This window comes from Semicossyphus pulcher, unplaced genomic scaffold, assembly GCF_022749685.1.
Source record: "Semicossyphus pulcher isolate SPU_LCO1_2020_fin unplaced genomic scaffold, fSemPul1.0.p SCAF_1, whole genome shotgun sequence".
Taxonomy (NCBI): domain Eukaryota; kingdom Metazoa; phylum Chordata; class Actinopteri; order Labriformes; family Labridae; genus Semicossyphus; species Semicossyphus pulcher.
The window spans coordinates 10228856-10253077 of NW_027211603.1; the positions used below are offsets into that span (position 1 = coordinate 10228856).

The 24222-nt window shown below is 41.6% G+C and overlaps 1 protein-coding gene across 1 annotated transcript; it reads left to right on the forward strand.

Moving 5' to 3' along the window:
• The first annotated feature begins 1429 nt into the window (after positions 1-1429).
• scml2 (Scm polycomb group protein like 2) lies at positions 1430-22015 on the forward strand. Its single transcript, XM_069657309.1, has 13 exons — positions 1430-1451; positions 1749-1814; positions 3000-3070; positions 3979-4213; positions 5649-5737; positions 5948-6191; positions 17489-17805; positions 18130-18259; positions 18377-18583; positions 19556-19729; positions 19886-20101; positions 20272-20423; positions 20687-22015. Exons 1-13 carry the CDS (start codon positions 1430-1432, stop codon positions 20810-20812), a joined length of 2049 nt encoding a protein of 682 aa, XP_069513410.1. The 3' UTR covers positions 20813-22015.
• The last annotated feature ends 2207 nt before the right edge of the window (positions 22016-24222 follow it).

Consider the following 24222-nt stretch of genomic DNA (forward strand, 5'->3'; position numbering starts at 1 on the left):
CCTGAGTCCAAACTGAATTATGAAGTAACAGAAAATTTTGTTGGCTACATTATTGGACTTCAGCAGGCGTGCAATGCTTATTCTGTATGAAAGTTATTTTTGCACAATTTATGGGATATTTATTGCGGCTCAATGCAGCCTTCAGGACCTATGTTGTATTTTTAATGTGCTTGAGTAAATTATATAACATTATGTGTTTATATCCAGGATTTGAGTACTGATCTCTTATCAGAGGATTATGGTAAAGCGAAAAGGAGATTACTTTTCATTATGTTAAACATTTTACAGGTTAAAAACTGAAGCAAACAAATTGGAGCAAAATGGAGAGTTTCCAGATAAATGATTGGCCTGAATTGTGAGTGTTTTTTTTGTATGGCAGCTTTCTATTCAAGGCAACCCAGAGTGCTTTACAAAGGATATAAAAGAGACACATGCTAACATAAAAAGACATTATATAAAGGAGTAAAAAATAATGTTATTGAGCATTTATAGTGTTGTATAACAATAATTGATAGTCCCACAATTACTTTAATAAGATGCAGCTTTAAAAATAACTGTGTTAAGCCTTCTTTTAAAAGAGGAGATAGTTGGAGCCGACCTCAAGTTTTCTTGGAGTCCAAAAACTGAATCTCTGTGTTTAGTTTTGACTTTGGGAAAATTCAGGACCTGCTCTGGGAAAGTCTGAGAGGTCTGGATGATTCATGGTGACCCTAAACTATCAGCACTTTATCAACTGAAGGGTTTTTAAATCAATTCAAATGACAAAAAAAGGAAGCTGGTTTAAAGATCTGAGACAGGGAGTGAGGCAGCGGTTAGCGCTGTTGCCTCACAGCTAGAACGTTCCTGGTGTGAACCCCGGTTCGGATGAAGTGGGCCTTTCTGTTTGGAGCTTGCATGTCCTCCCTGTGCATGCGTGGATCCATCTGGGTGCTCCGGCTTCCTCCCATAGTCCAAAGACATGCTCATCAGGTTAATGATTGTGACTCTTAAATCGTAGGTGTGAATGTGTGAAAGGTTGTCTGTCTGTGTCAGCCCTGTGATTGACTGGTGATCAGTCCAGGGTGTACCCGGCCTCTCAGCCAATGACAGTTGGGATCGGCTCCAGCCCCCCTGCGACCCTGAACTGGATAAGCAGTAGAGATAATGGATGGATGGATGGATAGGGAGTGATGTTATACACTTCTTATTCTTGGTGGGGGGAAAAAAATCTAATGAATTTTGCATAGAAGTTTGTAATCTCTGAATTTTAATGAGGTTGTTTCTTTAACAGTGATTTGAACATATTCCCAACATGTAGTTTGTGCATTGTAGTATGTTTTGAATGTTTTGGATAAAGGTTTTGTACTGTTTGTGTCTCCTCAGTGTTTGTGCAGGTACAAGGCTTCCTGACTTCACCTCCTCTGCAGCGGCACGTGTAACTTTGGTAATCATGGGCCGAACACCACACAGAGGTACGCCTTCACAACGCTGTTTTTCTGCTCATACTGTCGCTGCTCTGCTTAGAAGGATTCCCAAAAGTCTCAGTTTAATCATGACAAACAAAACTTACAGAAAGATCAAAATGCTAACTGACATCTCCTACCACGTAATTTGAATTTTCAGTATTGGGTCTGTTTGATATCTATTTCTAAGCTACCTCAGCTCTGTTGCAATCACACATTTAATGCCTCCATTCTCACAGTAATTACAGTGTGTGTACCAGAAGCTCCCAGATCCTGATGAGCCGCTCAATCATCTTTTGATTTCAGATCAAAAAGAGGAGAAGGAGAGACGGAGCAGCATCACAGCAGGCTCTGCCCTCGACAAGTCGAACGGTTGGCAACTCTGATCTCTGGCTTCTTCTTCCTCTTCATTGTTGATCCTTTTATTATTGGATGGATCTTCAAAGCAGCTTTTTTGATTCAGCAACTTTAGTGTTAATCCTTGCAATAACAAAACCAATCACAAGTTACATGTTGTGTTGTGTCTTCAGAACTTTCTCCAAATTTTAACCTTGTCTGATACAAACATTTAATGTAGCAAGTTTCTGCTAAACTTCCTTAATTATCAGGATCATAAACAAGCATAAAATGTGCTTGTAGCGATGAACCTTTAGCGACTTATCCACTGAATCTCAGGGTCAGTTAGCGACAAGCTGGTGCAGATACCGCAGCGCATTGGACACACTAAGAGCCAGACATTTCCCTTACGAGTTGGTAGAGACCAAAAACAGAGCTAAAAGAGAATGAATATTGAAGTGGTAGGCAAATAAAGTCTCAAAATTGAAGCTAACGTTGCTTCAAAACTACCTGATGTGTGCAATAACAAAGTAGAAGCTAATGGTATGTTGATGTTGTCTTCATTTGTGTCCACTCTCGACGAGACAACAAAAATTTGAACCTCAGACATTTTATTCCTCCTTAAAAATGATCTGTGAATTTATCCCTCGTTTGTTTGGGTCCATTTATTGTGGTAAATTTTAGTTTATGTTTATAATTGTCACTTTACTGTGTTTCTCTCACATTTTCCCGTAACAATATTTAAAGAGGGGGTATAATGCTGTTTCACATTTTAAGACATATATATATAATGTTACAATGTTGGATGTCCAGACTAAGCGTGGGTGAAGTTTCAGATCTGTAGGTAAAAGTATGTTGGAGTAATCCCCAGGCTTCTCAGCTCAGTCTGCAGGCTGCTGTGAACGCCAGGTTTCACACAGATTTTTCTACATGACGTCACAAAGTGCAGCCTTAGCAGGCTTTGGAGAGCTGGCCAATCAGAAGAAAGTGTGCTTTAAGGGGCGGGGTTTCTTAAAGGGACAGAGCTGACTGAGTCGTTTCAGGGGGAGGCTGTATGAGGGCCTGCTCAGAGCAGCAGTGTGAGAAAAATGAGTTGTTTTTTTTACTGTAAATTATGCTAAGATACTCCACAGGTATCAGAGTGAAAAATGAAGCTTGAAATAGCATAATAGCCTGCTTTGAATGATACGTTTTCACTGTTTCTGTTGTTTTTGCTCGTAGAACCGTTCAGCTGGGAAGACTACCTGAGAGAAACGTCCTCCATTGCAGCGTCACCCACTTGCTTCAGACAGGTAGCTTATTATCAAAATACATTTTTAATGTCATATGTTTTTCCTCTACCTATTATCTCATTAGATGTTTCCTTGCATTTAATCATTAAAATGCAAGGGAACAGTGAATGCTGTCATGGCTCAGAACAAACATGATCTTTCTGAAGTGTTGTAAAAACTGTTGCTCAGCTGTTTTTTAAAGTATAAATCTTATATTTCTAATGTACATCTAATTTAGTTTAGTGTCAAACTACTGATAAAAGGCTGAGAACAAGAAGTGTTGTACGTAGAGCCGCAGCCTGATATAGCTTTATTCCTTTGTGCCAGAGAGCAACATTGTCCAAAAGCTATTTAAACACATCAATGAGCCTCATGGTCGTGCTGGACGACATGTTTCTTCACTGGGATGGCTGTGGGCATTGAAGTTTATTTTTATGAATTTGTGCTTTAAATCTTTTCCTGAAAATAGTCCCAAACAAATGCTCTCTTTATATATATTTATAAGTCTATTTTTCATTAAAAGTTTGAATGTGTGACTAATTATAGTCTTACATCTTCCCTGGGAACAAATGTGCCACAGACAGCCTGGGAAAGTCTGAACTGGCTGAGGGAAGCTCTAATACATAGTCAGTTATCATCATGTTATGGAATTTGTTTGAATAACAACAAATATGGCGTTGCCAGCTTTATCTTTTATTGACTGTAAATGAATATGAAATCCCAGTGTGCACAGTGCTGTAACCCGTCAGATTACGTCAGCCCATTTAGATAAAAAAGTTAACTGATCTGACAAGTCAAATGTTTTGTTTTCACTGTCTTGCCATAAATATAGAAGAAATGACAACAGTTTTTGTTCATATCAGGATGCAAGTCATGTAGAATTGTATGACTCATGCAATCATAACTTGAGTCCCTGTGCTCCTCTGCAGTCCAGAGTCCCGCCCTCCAATGACTTCAAAGCAGGCATGAAACTTGAGGCTCGGGACCCTCGAAACTCTAACTCTGTGTGCATCGCAACGGTGATGGGCATGATGGGTACTCGCCTACGCCTACGTCTGGACGGCAGCGACAACACCAACGACTTCTGGAGGCTGATCGACTCGTCTGAAATCCAACCAATAGGAACCTGCGAGAGGACTGGAGACATGCTGCAGCCGCCGCTGGGTGAGTGGGAGGAGAACCACCACACTAACACTCTGTCATTCAGTGTTTTGTCACCCGGCATCAGGCTCGATAACAGCTAAACATCCCTGCAACTGTCGAGAAACAAAGCATTTTGTTTCACTCACTGTGCCTACAAGTGAGATATCCAGTACAAAGAAAGACAGTAACACTCCCCTCTTGTAGAAAAGTGCACAAACTGTACACTGAAACCTTTTGACTCTCATAAAACACTTTAGAGAAACTATGAAAAACAGAAATTATAACACTAAAAAATGGAATACGTGCCTTTTTTAAAAAGATTACTTTTGGGGCATTTTTATGCCTTTATTTATAGAGAGGACAGTGGATAGTGTTGGAAACAGGGGAGGAGAGAGTGGGGATGGTATATGCCAGGGGTCGAGGGTGGGAGTCGAGCCCGGGGCCGCCGTGTAGAGGACTAGCGTCTGTGCTGCCAATTTAACCGATGAGCTACAAAGGCCGAGCACCCGCCCTTTCCTGTGGACCACCTTGGACCAGGGGTGGAAACTTACTTTTACTTCACCACATTTGAAAGACCAATATGGTACTTTTGACTCCACTTCATTTCAATGAATGTTCCCGTCACTCACTACTTTTGCTCTGAAGTCAGCGGATACATTTTCTTTTCTTTTCTACAATCTGAAAGACAACAAACTGTGTTTGTGTAGTTCTGCGTGTGGTTTGTCTGAGTGGTGTTGCCGTACCTGTACCTCGCGCGTCTCCATGGTTGAACGCAGAGCAAACGTCACTCAGACCAGGCCGTTCATTTTAGTGGTGGTAATGATGCTACGGCAGAGAACGATGACGATTCTCCACCTGAGCACCCATGGCCATATCATGAGCTCATGTTTGACGTTTTTAAAATGAAGAATGATTCGTATTATTTTAAATGTTCGCTATTTTTGAGCTGCAAATCTGCAGCATGTGGGTTTTAAAAATGTAAATAATGTTTTCTAAATAAACGTAACGTAGCAGAATGTACACCCACATATTCTTGACTGCACTCATGCATTGTGAAAATAAGTAGTTTGAATACTTAAATATTTTTAAAAGCAAGTACTCGAGTACTTTAACTCAAGTAAGAATTTGACTGAGCAACCTTCACTTGTATTGGAGTAATATTTCATCAGGAGTATCTATACTTTGACTCAAGTATTGAAGTTGTGTACTTTGTCCACCACTGCCTTCAACCTTACATCAGAACGGTTAGAGACACTTTTGAATCCTGTCATCAATTGCACTCCGTTTTGGAAACAGTTGATTTAGCTTTGTAAGAACAACACTGACAGATACCTCTGTATGTGTACACAGTATCGCAAAATCTCAGTGAACAAATTGATGCCATCATAAAGTATACATCCTCATATCGCCCACCCCTGTCTCCATTTTATTTAATATCACCTTGTGTTGTGTTTAGGTTTCAGGATGAACGCCTCCTCATGGCCCATGTTCCTGCTGCGGACGCTGAGTGGAGCAGAGATGGCCCCTGCCTCTGCTTTTAAAAAGGTATTGACAAATGGAAGAAAGTTTGTTGTCAGTTCAACAAAAAGGAGTGAAATAACATGAAATAAACACGGACGAACTTTCCAGGAAAACCCGTTAAAGGTGGTGTCCTAATATCGTCACAGTCTAAAATAAGCAAACTTTAAATAAAACGTATGGATAGTTGAGCCAATGTCTCCGTGTGCGTGTGTGTGTGTGTGTCTGTGTGTTAAGGAACCATCCAGCCCTGCTAAAAATTACTTCCAGCCTGGTATGAAGCTGGAGGCGGTGGACAGGAAGAACCCCTACCTGATTTGTCCTGCCACAGTGGGAGAGGTCAGAGGTCAGGAGATCTTCGTCATGTTTGACGGTTGGCGAGGCGCCTTCGACTACTGGTGCCCCTTCGACTCCAGAGACATCTTCCCCGTCGGCTGGTGTGCTCTGACCAAACACAGCTTACAGCCGCCCGGAAACTTCTGTAAGTGCTGCTTTGATTATTTCTATATTTACTGCATTGGGCGAATTCCAGATGTTTGGAGCAACTCGTGTCTCAGGAACAAAAAAATGCAGCATCCATTATTCACCACTAGAGGGCAGCAGATCACAAACTGTTTCTGCTTCCTTATTTCAGCTGTGAACTCATCTCTGCATTGTTGTAGAGCTGAATCAGTGTATAGGAAGCTTCTGTGCTTAATCCTCCCAGATACTGGGTGTCATGTTTCTCTCAGCCGCAGACCCAAACCATTATGGACACAGAGCGGCCTTGTTAAGAGGCTTTTGAGTCCATTCAGGTCCTGCTGAGATGGGTTACAGTTTGTACTTTACATCACAATGTGTCCCAGACTGTTCTTCAGAGCTGGTTTCCTCTCCAACATCCAGCTTAATCAGTGGTGGGAGAACTACTCAGATCTCTTCAGTTACTTTACTTTAATTACGTGAAATTAACAAAAACATTCAATATTTACCTGATGTAAAACACATGTAAACACAAGTATTATCATCTAAATACACTCAAAGAAGCAAGAGTAAAAATACTCTTAATGCAGCATGGTCCATGTCAGAGTAATGATAGTGTTGGGTTATAATTTTCAATTCACTAAGTGTAGCTGCCCTCGGCATCAATGACACTGCGGTAGAGTTCGACTGGTGCTCAATTTCGTCTTTACTTCTCACACCGTGAAACTAAAACATACAAAACATTGTCAATACATACTTACATACAGTTTCAGTTAAAATTGATCAAACGAACAGCGTCAGTAAATTACAATGTTAAAAACAATTACCTCGCTTCGCCTGCCAAGGGTGCAAATTTTGAGCTGGCGACAGGTATGCCTCCATTCACTCACTGCTCGCGACCAAATACACAAAACACAAATCAGCAAAGCACAAACAGAGTTAAATCATAACAAAATTATTTAACGCCACACACCTTCTGATCTTCCTGCACACACACACGAACTCCTGGGTTCAATTGACAAAAGTTGGCGTGTGACGACACACCCAACCTTTTATACAAGTTCCGGGGCGAGCCACTCAAACCCCGGAACCTGAATACACCGACCAAATGTCGGTGGCCACTTACACTAATGATGCATCAATTATTTTATTTTTTATATAATGTCTTGGGTTAGATGGATTTTGACAGCTGGATGTGTCCTCTCTTACATTTAATGAAACAAAGCTGCACTATGTTATTTCAGCTGTTCATGTATGTTAATTAAGCTGATTGGATCAAGGGCTAAAACTAACATGTTGCTACTTTTTACCATTGATGAATAAAGATGAATTTGCAGATACATTTTTAAATCTTTAAGATGTTGGGAAATAGTAAAAAAAAAAAATGTTTTGAAAGGTGTGAGAATGGAGTTGGCAGAGCAGCCTAAAAAACATGACTCTGTGTAGTTGGTGTGTCTGCCAAACATTGAAAAGACCTAATTAAGGCCGACAACAGGAGTATTTTGTGCAGAGCAGGGAGCTTATTAGTGATACAAGAAAATAAATCAGTGAAAAAAACAATGAAAAATGTTCAAAGCATTGTAATTCATCAATTATGTCAGATATGTTTGATGTTTTACAGAAGAAAAATGGTTCAGGTAAATTTTAAATGTATTTTTAGTTGCACTTTAATTATAATTAAAAATAACATACACTACCAGTCAAAGGTTTGGACACACTTTCCAATTCACTTGGAAAATGTGTCCAAACCTTTGACTGCTAGTGTATACATGCAGGACCTCTGAACCTCCCTGAGACCAAACATTCCCTCTCTGTGTCTGCACAGATTAGAGCTTTGCTTGATATTATTAAAGAGTGAAGCCAGTGCAGAACTATTAATTACCAATCAGGATGTAATTATGTGGTAATTACACCCAGCGCTTACATGTGATCTGCTCTCATGCTGTACGTTAATGTTCAACGTTTACTGTTTAGTTTCTTTGGCAGATATTCAGACGTTTGTCATCAATCACCATCGCTTTGACCGATGGCTCTGGAGCGAGGCTGTTGATGCTGAATTTGGACTTTTCTCTGCTGTTTAAATATAAATCATCATGTTTGCTGTGACTTTACACTGGCTCCAATCCAGCAGTTTTCTCCCCTTTGGCCTGTGGTCGGTGCCCAGTGAGGAAACATGTGGCTTAGAATAACCCAGACCTACAACCTTCTTGATTAATGTGCGTGTGTGTGTGTGTGTGTGTGTGTGTGTGTGTGTGTGTGTGTGTGTGTTTGTTTGGGTTTCCCTTCACTCTGTTGATGGATGACAGCAGTTACATGTCGGAGCATGTTCTCTGTCCTGGGGCAGCGAGGCCGTCAAGTTTACGGCCTCCATCCTGTGTTTATGTGTCCATACACCAGAAAGATCTTAATGTCTGATTCAGATGTAGTTTCATAGTTTCAAGTTTACATCCCAATTTCTGCTTCTGAACTCCCACCAGCCTGTTTCATAAAGAGGTACTTTATAGACTGTATATAAGAACTGTATATAAGTATTGGCACACAGGGCCTGGAAAGAGGTATGACTGCCATTATCCTTACAGCCTGGACCCGCCACATATCAGTTTGAGCTTAGTACATTTTGAACACAAGCAACCACATCAACTTATCAGGCTGGGCAGACAGAGCATGATGCCAGCGTGGAGGAACAGGAGGGGGTGGGCGTCGTGGCTGTAATGGCTGTCGGAACTGGTGGAGGTGGGCTTTAGTTTCTCTTAAATAGTTGAGTAGTTGAAATAGTTGTAATCTCGAAGATCTCAGTTTCGTTCTCTTTGGCAGCATCTATGGTGATAAACGGTAATTGCAGGAGCACAGATATCCAGACAGTGTTGCATGTGTGACGTCCACGGTTGGCTCCGGTTGTAACTCTTGATTTTCCTCGCTGACTGTCGCTTTCCTTTTTAGACTGTTTGCTTCATCTGAGCGTCGAATTTGTTTCTTTTTCTTTGGATTTTCACTTATTTTTGAAGTTGTATCTGTAGTCATCCATCTTTTCTTTGTTTGTTCAGCCATAGTAGATTACTGTTTACTCGCAACACTTGCAGAGACCGGAAAAGCAGCTGCTTAGCTCCGCCTACCCTCTCTGACACACCAACTGCTGCTAACTGTCAATAACTGGGTGCTGCATTTGATTTTTTCCGCGAACACCGCCACAGACACCCAGTCTGTAATACTGCAAATGCAAAGGCTTTCATCAGTGGGCCATAGGCTCAATCACCATTGTGTTACCTCATTCGGCAATAGACAGTGACTTACAGACATTTATTTAAATGAAGAGCTTTGAGATTATTACTTTAAACAACAATCGAAACGTTTTGTTTTTTTACCAGGCTGTAAGCTAGTTTCTTTCTGCTGTAAAGTTGAGCATTTGAGTCTCTGGGGATTGACTCTCTGTTGGAGCCAGCCTCAAGTGGCCATTAGAGGAGCTGCAGTTTTTCCAACCCATACTTGATGGCTTAATTTTTCAGCCCAGAGGTTGCTGCTTGAGCTAATGAATGAATAAAGACTGACTTATTTGTAGCCTAAAAGTTAGCCAAAGCTCCCAGAGTCGGAGCAATGTTTCTGAAGTTGTGGTAGAGCCAAGTTGTGTGGGAGCGACAAGGAAGGTACAAGATTAAGAAGAAGAAGGAGTGCTGGAGCTTCACTACGATGAGATTTTATGCTACTATAGGTTTTGCTGTTGTCATTCTCTTGTCTGTTGTTTCGTTAAAAGATGATTTTACTGTTGTGACGGCCACTTTTTCTACCGTCACAGCTTTGCAGTTTGATACAGTTACTCAGTCAGCAATGTGGTATAGTTTGTAAAAAGTGTAAGGTTTCAAGAATCTATACATCAACATCACTCTGACAAAGCAACAGTCAGTGTTCCACATTATGCTTGTTTATGAGTGCAGTTTTGAGATGAAAAAACAGGAAGACGGGATCATGTAAATCAGCAGACGGCGATGTTTGTATGTGACTAAGTGAATAAGAATGGACTCGGTTTAGGTGTTAATGAGCTGATAATTAGCTGTCCATGTGAGAGTAGGAGGAAGAGAGTCTGTAATTACTTCTACGTTTACAATTTCTAATTGGTTTCATCAACATGGTTCTGTTGTGACGCTGCTACACTTTGTGATAAAATACAAGAGATGCCAAATTGGAGTGTAATTGTTTTTCTTTTTGAACAGTGAGCGTTTCTTTTTTCGTTTGGTGTGATTCTCTTTGTCTTTCCTCGTTGGTATTAAATTGGGTCAGAATGCCGAATAGGCTTTCTGAATAATGCATGAAGTAAAGCACGTCTATATTTTAGCAGATACAGACACATGCCAATTGTTTTTGTCTATTTAAGGTAAAATGTTGTTGCTTTTTGCAACTTTGTATTCTATATTTAGGAATGTATTACCTTGTAGATATGTTAAGCATTTTGATACAAAGATATTAGTAGTAAAACTACTTTATACTAAAAAAGTATAAAACTGCATAAATGTGTTGCACTCCTTTGTTGTAACTTTTGTGCTCTTCTTTTATTTTGAAATCAGCCATCAGCTGGGTTTGTCCCTAAAGAGGAATCAAAGTCTTTGTGAATCTTCTGTCAACAAAGGACTTAAAAATATATTATTATAGCAAAATACTGGCAAATAATTATAAATCGACACACATTATGTCTCATTATGAAACACTTTGCTGCACACGTGTTACAGTTTTTTCCTCTCTTGAATCTGCAACGTTAGCGCTCCTGATTGTCCACTCAGAAAAAGATTAAGATGTCTTTGACCGAAGGGACTTTTCCCATGCAGGCTGACTTCTCTGCTCCACATTGTTCTGCACCCGCAGTGATATCCGACTGTGTGACTGTTTCCTGGCCTGCAGGACCTCTCCGTCTCTCATCAGTGTAATGTCTCAGTGGGTTTGGGTTACACTGAGGGGGCAGCACCTCCTTCTGCACCGTGAGAGCGTTTGTGTTGAGGGAAAGCTTTCTTATGTGTGCACCAACTCCAGGAGTTTGCCCCTTTTTTAAATCAGGACTCTTCTGATCCACTTTAACCTTTTACTCTCCCAAACACCGTTCTCCCCATCCCCCACCAGCCCCTCGGTGAACCCCTGCCACCTCCCCCTCCCCCCAGAGGCTCGCTGAGAAGCAGGTGACTGATGTAGACTGTCGATATGGCCTACAGATAACATGAATAAAGGACTTAACTCTACCCCCTCCCTCCCTCCTTCCCTCGCCACCACCCACCACACCCACCCACTCTTCCTTCCCTTCGCTCTACCCCTCCCGAGCCCCTATGCAAATCTAACCCCCCAACCCACCCACCTCCTCCTCCTGCTCATTCATTGGGAGGGAAGCTTCGCAGAGGCTTCAACCAGCAGCAGAATCAGCAGCAGCGTGGGCTTTGTTGTGGACTACTGCCGGGAGAAAAGAGAGGGGAGACACGCACGGAGACAACAGCTGATAGCGAAACAGAAAATAAACGATGACGTGCGCATGAGGAGAGTGTTTTAGACAAAGTTGGTAAGAAGAAAAACCTCGATAGAGAGCGGAAACCAATGAACACCGGCTCAAATAGAGTTCAAAGAGGGAACCAGGAAGCAACTGTACTGAGTGACTTGTATTGTTAAGGACATCACTACTACTACTCCTGCTGCAACTGCTGCCTCTGCTACTACTACTACTTGTGCTCCTTCAAAGGAAACTGCAGCAGGGAAGTTCTCCTTTTTTGGTCAGGATTTACTGGTGAGTTTGATATATTTACCAAGCGGATTCATTTTGCTTTTTTCCATAAATGAAAGAAAAAACTTCTTGTAGGAGTCAAAGTATGTTTTCATAGTTTTACTTTGTTATAGGAGCGTATTTCAAGGGGTTTATTTTACAAGGACAACCAGTTAGAGTCTAGAAGTGGCTCTTTAACACTTTTAATTCCTGTTGAAGTATCTATGTTCACTTCATGAAACAACAGATTTATTAAAAGGGAAACTTCCTGAAAATGTAAAGAATCAACATGAATGAGTGCTGCAAACTCCCTCCACTCATGACAGGAAGCAGTAGATTCTTATTGCTTGTTTGGACTTCATAATCATGTCCCTAAAAAGCTGTGATTTTTTGCTTAACAACTCACATTTACTTCATGTTTTTTCTTGGTAGAATATAAAAAAAAAGGAAGTGAAAGCTCAATCCGCTGTTCTGTTGAAAGTTGCATGTCCACTCACAAGTGCAGCCTCCTATGGTGTAAATGATTAAACACTCTTGTTTCACAGTTTCTTTGTTCAGCACACAGACTTTTTGAAACACTAAAATTCACTGCAACAGACTATAGGCCATTGCGAGTCAGACAACCTTAAAGCCTGCAGAGTTAACAGCATCGTTGGCTGTAATTACATTTGGAGCTACATGTGTTTTTGATCATGTGTGGGTTTTTTTTTGTGTGTAAAGCATCAGGAGTCGGTTTGCAAGAGGCTCGGGCATGGATTAGTCTGAATCAAAGATTTTTACTTCACTTAATTTACGCACAAGACTTTTTTTGTAGTACCTTAACTTTGCAGCTAGTTTAAAGACTTCCATTGGCTTGAAAAAGCTGGTCTGCCATGCTGTCGGCTTGTGCAGGGACACATTGTTGTGTTTATGCTTTTTGCCTCGAGGCTGTTTGAGTTACTTCCCCTTTCTGCTGGCTGCACACACGCACACACACACACACACACACACACACACACACACACACACACACACACCTGAATCTGCAGTTTCTAAGTCTCAAACTCCTTCGACTCACTCAACAGAGCAGCCTATGTGTGTGTGTGTGAGCGTATGTGTGTGTAGCCGAATAGTGGGAAGGGGGGGGTTGTAATTAGATGAGAGGCAACTCTATGCAGCCCCTCCCCCCACCCCCCAGACAGCAGACACACTTCTCAGCGACCCCGTTCTCATGCGTGCACGTACACCCACACACTCTCGTACGCCTGCACGCGCACACATTTCCCCGGGCTGCGGCTCTCACAGGTCAGCGGGTCGACTTGAATTATACAGTCATGATCAGAACCATATGTCTCTGTTTGGTTGCTGCGTTTGCATTCAGGGACGCTTTGCTCACATGTGATTTTTTTCAGGTTATTGTAAACACTTTTGTACTCTAATGATTTAACACATTTAACATCACTTCTTAACACTTTGCAAACCGTGATAACGTCTTTTAGACTTTTGAACGCCTCCCTTTCTACATGTCCTTGCTATGAATGGTTACTGTTGATTTGCATACAGTGAAATAATGAATGGAAACCAACTGCTGCCACCAACAGAAACAAAACATCCAAACTGTAGAGCATATAGAGCTGGCAGTACATATTGTTTATTAGGTTGGTAAATGGAAAAATCCTGCAGAATTTATGGAGCTTTAATTTTTTGGTTTTAGGCAAAAATACAGATTTGGTTCTTTAAATGTATCACATCAAATTACTCTTTTGAGGACGTATCATTTTTCTAAGTTTAAGTCACCTTCTTAAATTAAAAAAAAAATACTTTCCTATGTTATATCTTTTTATATACATATTTTTGAATGGAATAATTTAGCTTTTTAAACTGTTGGTTGGAAATAACAAGCATTTTGAAAATGTTACTTTGCGGTCTGCATGATGTGCATTTTATTGGTTCAACAACTAGTTGTTAACGTAATAGGCAGATTAATCGAAGGTAGGGCTGGGCAATATGATGAGTTACAAATTGGTTTAAATTCGTATGTAAATGGTAAATGGAGTGTACTTATATAGAGCTTTTCTCGTCTTTGCGACCACTCAAAGCTGCTTTTAAACTACATATCACATTCACCCATTCAACCACATTTATACACTGATGGCAGAGGCTGCCCAACTGTCAATCATTCACACCCGTTGGCTATGCCTGGGGAGCAATTTGGGGTTCAGTGTCTTGCCCAAGGACACTTCGACATGTAGACTGAGCTGGGGATCGAACCTCCGACCTTCTGATTGAAAGACGGCCGACTCTACCACTGAGCCACAGCTGTCCCAATGTGTGAATGTGTTTTTCGTTTATCGTCTCTATCATGTCACAAAACCAGCAGCCGAACTGCTTAACGGCTATTTTTACGTAATTTTGACAACGCTTAACGTTCTAAGCCTTGCACGTGGGAGTGAACCTGGAGCGAACTAGGTTAACATGGTTAACACGGACATTAACGTGCAGAAAAGGACTCAGGCTCAGCCCAAGGGAAGACGGAAACTCAGTACTTTTTATTTGTCAAGTATTTAATTCACACAGGATCCAGCTTTACCATGTGGTTATTTCATATGGACTAATTATTTGTTAAATTACCAGAAAACGTATGGCAATATTGTGATATATATATTGTGAATGAGATATGAAAAATCCTATATCGTGATATATATCGTGCCAGCCTTAATCGAGAATGAGGATTTAAGTTTAGTTGCAGCACAAATAATATGCGTTAAAAATGGTCCGCGAAAATGGGTGCATGTACAAAGTAGATAAGGAGATAAAATTGCAGTAAATCCTTTTATTAGTAGCCTGACAAGTGTTTGTCAGTCATTAAGTTTCAGTGTTTGCACTGAGAGGTTTTTATTTACATTCAGGGAAAGAAAGTTTCCACTTATTCCAAATGTGTCAGACTGTATTTTGGGGAAATTCTGTATAAAATGATGCACAAGAAATTGTCGAACACATCCAGAGTCTTGGGTTTGAATATTTCACTCAGTGTAAACATTATGCTTCTCTCTGTGAAGAGCTCGAGCAAGCGGCGACAGGATACAGACGATGCTGTCAGACAGTTTGGAATAAAATGCGTACGTAAGCAGATTTTCTTTAAAAGTTGTTAAAAAGGAGGTGATTTTTTACATAAATACGAGGATAAGCTAATGTACGCTAATAGGTGACATTAATCACCAGTTTTGAAACGGTAGCCTACATGTAGCCGCCGTGGCTGTCACAGGAAATGAATGGATTAGACTTTATTCTGTACAACAGGCAGAGATCAGAGAAGGCCCCCAACTCTGCTTTCCTATGGTGAATTAAAACCTGCTGATACTGATTGGTACCCTGCAAACTGAAGATGATGTGCCTTTGTAGGGCTTAAGGCCCCTCGCTCGGTGTGAATGAGCGTGCCGCTGTGTGTGCAGGTTGGTATTACTGTTCCTCTGTACGCACGCTTTGTGTGACTGCTCGCCCTCTGAAACAAAACACCGCTCTGTCCGACGCCCACTCTCACTCATTTCCCAATTAACAGCTTTCAGGGTGCCCCGGCTGACCCCCAGAGGATATTGTAAACCTTCCATAGTGTCTCCATATCGCCTCAGTCAAGGAAGCTCTAATGAAAGCCCCTGGCCCCCTGAGAGGCTCCACATGCACTCTCAGACCCCCGCTCTCATCGCACAGTCGTTGGTACTGAAACCGGAGATGGTTATCTTCTCTTTCTTTGTTTCCGTCTAACTCATTTCTGCTCTTTCTTTCACACTCCCACTGTGGTGATTATGTGATCATATCACAGAGTCACGCTCAGTCAAGCTCGCGGCTAACGAAGACTGAAGGGGGCGGAGGTGTCGCTGCTTTGTGTGTTTCTTTTTCTAGAAATAGTTATTTCCTTTTCCCCCTTCCTTTGTCACTTTCTATTTTTACACCTAAGCTGATCGGCATTTTGCGATAATTGTACTTTCCTGATTTAAAGACTTCAGTTACAAGGTGTCTGAAAAACGAGTCCATTCAAGCAGGTGTTCTTCTTTTTCAGTAGCCTTCGCTTATTTTTCTCTAATTTGGGTTGTTGACTAAAGCAGGGTGGGCGGCACGGTGATGCAGGTGTTGTATTTGTACCGGGTGTACTCGCCTCTTGTCCAATGGCAGCTGGGATCGGCTCCAGCCCCCGCGACCTGAGCAGGATAAGCGGTATAGATAATGGATAGATGGATGGATTGATTGACTTGAACACTTTCTAGATTCTGACTGTTGTACCAGCCAGGCTGATAATATCTGCTGATTGTAGCTCATCACAGAGACTATGCCTGAAAAAGTTTTCATCCTTAAAACCTCCATAGGACTCAGCTAATAATGTAAAATTAGACCTAAAATAAGTGGTTGGCTGAGTATATTTTATCATAAGTTTGAAATCATATATGCTGTAGTCTTATGTATACTCTATAGCTGTTTTCAGTGCGTCGCGGATGTGTGCTTGAAAAGAAAATTGGGGCAAAAAGTCGATGCTGCGCTTTTATTTTGAAGGACATGGGTTTCCTATGACGTGCAGTAGTAGTGTGGTTTAGTCACACTCCATGTATTCACTGATTGGGTAATCACAGCTACAGTTACGTACTTGAAACTTGATGAGCCCGACAGTAGTTGCATTTATGTTGCAGATTTTAACATATTTCTGTAGAGAATATTTTCCCCTTATGCAGTGACACCACTTTGGTTGACTGTTATACTGTTGTCTTTTGTGATGTTGACGTACTGTGACATTTTGTTCGGTTTTAGGTCCAAATGGCACCATTTTTCATTAAATACATTTTGACTGGTTGGAAAAAAATCAGATTTTTCATTAAGGAGGTGGTGGTGGGTCCTGCTCTTTATTTTATTGAACTTTAACAAATTACTTTCTAGTAAATTTTACTTAATTAAAATGTACCATGCTATTTTTTCTCTGTAGTCAGTACACATCTTGGTCACAACGCTAATAAAAATATATATTATATTATAGTGTTAAAATGAATATTAGGTTTTATTATCATTAGATTTTTTAAGCTCTGACTTGACATCAGCTCTTAGAGTCCAATATCTGCTGCTGTTTAGGGAAAAGAGTTTAAATCCAATCACCATAATCACTATTTTTGTGTTGCTGGAAGGAAGCAGTCAGCTCTCTGGGGACTCGTGACTTTTGCCTCTGATTTCAGCGTGGGGAGGGGCTAAATACAAAGGACCTGTCAATCTCAGAGGACTCTGAAAAATCAAAACAAATCCGCAGGACAACTCAGTTATTCCTTTAAACGCCTTTGTCTTTTGTCTTTCCTCTTTAAATTGAACGAACACTATAAGTATTGTCTTTAGGGTGTGTTGAATGGCAGCATTGATTCTCTGCACAATGGAAAATCTTCACATTGTGTGTTTGCTTGCAAGATGACATTTAGTGCTCCTGATTATGAATTCATTTACTTTAAAATATGAATCCCATTTATGTCCAGTTTAAAGTTAAATTATCTCCCTCTCTTAAATTCGTAAGTGTATTATAAGAAGAATAACCGTATATTTTCTTTCCTTCCCTTTCTTTCTCCCCCATATCCCTTTCTTTCCAGTTACCCTCCCTGGTGCGCTCCTCGCTCCCGTTTCCTCCGCCTCCTCCTCCCTCACTACACGTCGCTCCTCTTCCAACTCTTCCTCCTCCATGCAGACCTCATATCGCCTGCCCAACCCCTTGCCACCCCTCCCTGTGCGCAAGGGTGTCCGAGGTCGTCGTCCCAAATCCCAGACTATTGCTTTGTTGAAGGCAGCGGCTGAAGCTGCGGCGGCGGCAGCAGTTAATGGAGCATCACAGAGCCCCGCCAGGACCGGCTCTGAGGCTCAACTGGCCCCCCGACCACACAAGAAGAGAGGGCCCAAGCCCAGGAGCAAGGTGAGATGTCACAGGAGCTGTAATCTATTACGCTGCGGTCCACTGACCCTGCCGTTTTCTTTTGTATGTATCTTTGCAGAAATTATTTGGATAAAGAGGAGAGCAGGTCAGAGGTGGACCGTTTATGGGAGGCAGGAAGTTTTTGTGGATGTTTATTCACGATAAAAAAAAAGAGCAGCTTTGATTTAAAGCTGTGTTTGCAGCAGTGCAGTTCTTGTGTAGCAGTGAAAGAGTTAAAATCCAGCTTTAATAAATCATTAACTAACAGCCTTTGTAGATTACAGAGAGTTAATGAGGGAGGGGTTGTTTGTCTTTTTGCTCCAGAAGAAGCCTCGGGTGGGGCAATCCCTGGGGGCACCGTCAGTAACAGCTCCGCCTCCCGAGACCAGACTGAGCTCCAGCCACGTCTCAGCAGACCACAACCACAGCAACAGCTCGAGCGTGGTTTGCACAGGTACACTGAGTCTGACACCTGAATGTGTAGAACTGTATTTATGTTCACTTCTTCTTTCCTAGCTTGATTCAACGGTCAACAGAAACAATGTCATGCTCTGTCTTTGTGTCGTTCCAGTGTGCGTCTATGTGAACAAACACGGTGACTATGGCCCGCATCTCGACAGAAAACTAGTGCAGCAGCTCCCCGACCACTTCGGTCCAGCGCCGGTCAACGCAGTGCTTCAGCAGGCTGTTCAGGCCTGCGTGGACTGTACGTACCAGCCGTCTGTGCTGCTGTCCTTCCTACAGAGTCAGTCACACACAGGAGGAGAAGTCATCAGAGGTAAAAAGGATATTCCCTTTGAAGGTGATGTCTTCAAAATGCTTGCTTTGCCCGACTTACAGTGCAAAACCCATATGTCCCTAATATAATGAATAAAATTCGCACATTCTAAGTGATCCTGCTGTGGGAATTTTATTTCCTTTAGACAGAGCCAAGCTTGCGGCTTCCCCTGTGGTTTCAAATCTCTATGCTAAGCTAACGACTGTCTGCAGTAGCTTTATATTTACTGTAAAGAAATGAGAATCAATCTTCTTGTCTTACTCTTGGCAAGCAATTGAATGAGCTATTTACCAAACGTTTAACAAAAGTCGCCCTTTAAAAGCAGTGCACGATAAATTCTAATGTATTTCTAAATGCCATGAAGCCTGTAAAAGCAATCAGTCGGGTGAAACTGGTTTAAGCACACACTCATGGGTCATGGTTTTGTGTGTGTGTGAGGAGAAAAAGAAGAGGAATAAAAGACAGAGCCTGTGGCAGCAGCTGATGTGAACACTGCGTCTGTAATCAGAAATGACATGTGCGTCTAACCTGGTTTGGGATGCTGGGATTGGGTCTCCCTTGGGGGGCCGGATTGGGAAGGCTATGGGTGAGGTTGGGTAAAGTGGAGGGGGGGGGGGTTAATTTGTGGATTTGTGCAGGCTTGGCTTGGGTGGGAGGGTGTAGTGCAGTGTGGTGAAAAATGCGGGTTTGTGCTTATAAAGGGAGGGTGCTAACCCTAAACCATCTGCCGCTTTTCTTTAGCTGTGAATGTACACAGCCTGTGTATTTATAGATAGATAGATAGACCTTTATTGTCATTGTAGTGCACGAGTACAGTACAACGAAATTGGATGGTTGTCCTTACTGATGCAGAGATAAATTTAAAAAAATAAAAACAATATTGCACAATGCACCCTCGTGTGTGTGTGTGTGTGTGTGTACGCACAGCACACAGACTAAAATCTGTTTGTGCCCCCTCCCTCCCCTTTCCAGTGCGGTCCGAGCACGGTATCCGTTATGTGAAGCTGCCCTCGGCCTCCAGTACGTCCTCTGTGCTGCGGTTCCTGGAGAACATGTGCCAACATCTGGAGAGCGACAGTCTGTTCAGCTCGCAGCCGTTCAGCCCCTTCGCCAACAACACGCGCTTCTACAACAGGACCAAGTCAGGTGGGCATATTAAAGAATGGAGTAACTGTAACAGGAGAAAGTGAAGACCAAGATATTATCAGATAGAATGCAAGACAATTAAGCAGTGGGTGCACTTACCGTGAGCAATAACATCATTAAACAAAACAGCACGTTTCTTATTCTCTCTTGAAACAGAACCGCTGTCCCACCCTGAGAACGGCCTGTCCAAAGACGACTCCACAAAGGACGCGGCTCCCAGCAGCCGCTCTCTCCACACTCCATCAGACTACAGAGCGACAAAGAAAGAGCGGCCATTTTACCCCGGACAGACACACACACCGCCACCCCTGAGACGTGTCAGCTCCAACCCGAGTGAACTTGGGCCACTGTGTGCACACAGACGAGTGGAGGGTGAGGTCAACTACACACATACAGTCACATGGGCAAAATGATCATCAGGGACAGTTCCTTTAAAATGAGGTTGAGACCATAACACTAATAAATAAAGCTGATAGTAAATATTTAATATTTAATAAAGATCACCTGGTTTTCCTTTTTTTGCCCCCCCCCCCCCCCCACAGCTAGCTCAACAACAGGCCCAGACCATGTGAAACAGGACAAGGACGGATCAGGGAACGATGCTTCTTCCTGGTCAGTCGATGATGTCATACGGTTCGTCCAGGAGGCTGATCCCCACACTCTCGGCCCGCACGTCGACCTGTTCAGGAGACACGTGAGTACTTAATTTATATTTACTGTCTTCTATGTCCTGTTCAGAGGTCAGCAAACTACAGGACTACACAGATTTTTGCTAACTGAGCTGTATCATTCTGTCATCTGCTTAAATAAACTCCCAGAGCTTTAGGTGTACATGCTCAAAGCAAAACAGAGTGAAATTTCCATCATGCAACTCCTTCATCAAGTCATCATTTTGTTTGAAATGTCCTGATAGGAATAGTGTAAAATGTTGCTGACAGCGTGCTCCTCTCTCTACAGGAGATCGATGGCAAAGCTCTGATGCTGCTGCGCAGTGATGTCATCATGAAGTACATGGGACTGAAGCTGGGCCCAGCTCTCAAACTCTGTCATCACATCGAGAGGCTGAAACAGACCAAACAATAGAGGACGAAGGCTCTTTTTTCTCACTGGCAAACAACACACACACAAACATGTTTAATTCTACAGGGATGAAGTGCAGAGCAAATCCTCCTTAACAATGTTGTAGCTACCCTTGAGGACGCTGAGGTCCAGTCTTCCTTTTTCTGTGAATTTGGGAGTTTTAGCAACCAGCAAAGAGTTTACAAACAGATCTACCCATGACGGGGTTTTTATAAACTCATTCTTGTATTTATAGAATCAAGCTGATTAAATTTGACAACTTTTTGGCCACTAAATATCGTATGCCTTATTTCCACTGCATGGTACAGCTCTACTACATTCGACATGCTTTGAATTGTCCTTTTTTGGTTTTAAATCAGCAAATGGTGTTGATAGCACGCTGTACCTTTGGACTTTTTTGGCCGAGGTTTAAAGCTACCTGAGCCAATATAAAAGAAAGAAAGAAAACATTCACAGGAAACACATTTTGGACTGGACACTGGACAGGCAGTGAAGTGACAGTCAGTCGGAAAGAGAAGGGGGTTTCACATCAAACACAGGTCCCAAGTCGATCCAAAGCGGGCAACGTTTCAACTATGCAGTATGCGCTTTAACTACTGGGTTACGAAGGAGCGGCAACACACACTTCTTAGTGCCTGTGTCCGCTAACGGCATTTTTAGCGCTAGCAGCGCCCACGACCTCAATTTCAGAGCGCTTCTCAACGGCACTTACTGTTGCTAGGTTACAAAAGATTCCTCACGGCACATCCGCTTCCCTTGTTAGTGACTGTTAAGTCTCTTTTAAATTGCTCTGTGCTTAATATTTGCTTTTATTCAGGAAATTTTACAAAGAAAACATAAAAACAATGGAAAGGAATCCTGTCCTGGTGTTAGCAGCAGCTCTACTCCTGGAAATTGTATCTTAAAAAAACCTGAAAGAATTAAGTCTCCTCCGCCATTGTTGTTGACTAAGTTGATATCAGAGGTCCTGCCTCTTTTTGATTTTGATTGGTCGGTGAGTGAGAAGTGATATTGATGAGTGCGCCGGTGTTCCAAAAGTTGAACTACTGCAACTGAGAGTGCTGTGAGTGCAGCGACAAAAAACAGCAGACGCAGAGGGCGTTTTTGCATTGAGGACGCTGAGCGTTGAAAATGCTGAACTGCATTGGTGGACACAGGCCCTTAATACTTAACTCAACTTGCATAGCAAAAGTTAATAGAGTGTATTACCCTGTCTGTACATGTTTTCAATGTGACAGTCAAAAACCAAGTGGAGAAAGTGCTTGTACCAGTTCCACAGAAGTAGAGGCGAGTAGAGGCCCATACCATGCTGTGTGAAATAGCGGCTATAATAAATCAGTACGGAAAGGTTACAAACTGCATTTAGACCATTAAGCTGGAAAATAAACACACATATGACTAAATAACATAGGGAATGGAAAAAGGAATCTATGATTTGCAGATGACAGTTTACTTTGACACAAAACAGATGGATTTATCTTAGCATAAAGGGTTATTATTATCAGATATCTGAGCATCCTTTCTGATCATGTTCGTTTTTTGGCCTAATTGTGGAGGACATAATTTATCAAACTTTAGTTGTTAACCTTTACATTTCCACTTTCACACACTGACATAAGCTGCAGCTTTTGCAGCTTTATCTCTTTAGATTTCCGGCTATTTAAGTACTTTTTTCCGGTTTAGGATTTCAAGAGGGATTCTCTGCACTCATGATTGGGAAAGTTAATTCAGGTTCCGTCAGTGAACGTGTCACTGCATCATTATTATTAACAATGCAATAAGGTTTCTGAATGACTGTGTTTGTTACAGAAGGTTAAGGTCATGCAAGACAGTTCATACATGAAGTCATGAGCATTATGTTACACACAGGTACTTAACAACAGGAGCGCCCCAGTTTTGTGAATATGAAGTCTTGAAGGGTTGGAATGACTCCTGTCCTCAAAACACTTAGGAATTTTTTAAACAAAATCATAAATGAAGTTAGGTAGAAGAAGCACCAGTATTATTTAAATGGTGGATATTTTATTTTGGAAGAAATCTCTTCATCAGTTTCTGCAGGGCAGGCTGTACATGTTGGAAAAAAGTTACTTACTCTTATATGTGTTTCTTTCGAGTGCTGGAGGAGACTCAAGCTGAGCGTTATAAGCTCGAGTCCTGACATGGCTGCATGGTTGTAATATGCTTTGATAGACACAAAATCAAACACACACATAAGATACACACACACAATGACTGGAATACTGTAAGTGTTGACATTAAAGTTAAGACGAGGCCATCAGCTGTCTAGTTTGAATCCTGTACAGAACATTGAGGAGCTCCTGAGAGCGACATGATGGAGAAGCTGTTTTGTAAAAAGTCCTGCCAAAAGTTTGTTTTTTAATATCATTTTGTACTGTAACAAAGTGTATCAGCTTGTATGAAGCGTAAATGTAATCAAAGTTTTTTCTGCCTGAAATAGTTTTTGCGTGCACCATCATATAACTACCTACAGGAAGATATTGTGTCTGAGTAATTATTCACATGTCTAAAAAGTATTTATCTGTTTTCAGTGGCAGAAGTACAAATTTTTCTGAACATTTCAGAACCATTTTCAAACCAAATCATGTGTGATGTAGCTGCATTTCACTCTGTTGCTCTCCTGTAGTGGTGACAAGTTGATACTTGAAGCCGTCTTGCTTTAATGTGAAACTCAGGTTTTAGTAGGGGTTGTTTCTTAGAGGATGTTTTACATCATTAGCATTGTGTGTTCATTACAGCGACATAGAGGGACTGCACAATAACCAACTATGTATATTTTTTAATGCCTTGTGATCTGCAGCATTACGTGTGTGTATATACGATTTTTTACTGTAAGTTCAACAAAAGATGTTTGTTAAATATGTTTGATATGTATTCACACTATTAAACATTTCTGTACATCATTTTAATGACTTAGGCTCCGACACAAAGCCTCTATGGTGGATCCATTCTTTTTGACTTCATCATCATCAGTTGCATGTGTTGAGAGTTTGTAATTTCCTGTTAAATCTAAAGAGTCCGGAAAAGGAAAATAACCCACTAATTCATGAGAGGGAAGCAGAGTTGAGAAGAACGTCTGAAAGAAATCGTAGAACTTTTTGTGGAATTTTTTTCCCCCTCTTCTTTCCTGTTAATTATCTTGCAACCCCTTATTTTGTTCTTGTGACCTGAGTGGGGATTTCGACCCCTAGTTTGTGAACACCGAGCCCAGTCAGTCAAAAGATAGAATGAAATTGTAATTTTTAAGTGAAAAACTAAAGACAATGAAGTGTAAGGGGTGAACGATATAAATGCAAAACTCACGATCACTTTTCGAGGTTAACTCAATTTAGTTTTGTGGGCTGTGTGTGTGTGTTTCTGTCCGGAGGGAATGGGGGGACAGGGGTCAAAGGATC

Bases quoted from the DNA above. Each gene is read 5' to 3' on its own strand.
- scml2 (XM_069657309.1), top strand. From the start codon at position 1,430: ATGGGCCGAACACCACACAGAG. The intron at 1,815-2,999 runs GTTGGCAACTCT...TTTTGCTCGTAG, and splicing joins TGCCCTCGACAAGTCGAACG to AACCGTTCAGCTGGGAAGAC. The intron at 4,214-5,648 runs GTGAGTGGGAGG...TGTTGTGTTTAG, and splicing joins CATGCTGCAGCCGCCGCTGG to GTTTCAGGATGAACGCCTCC.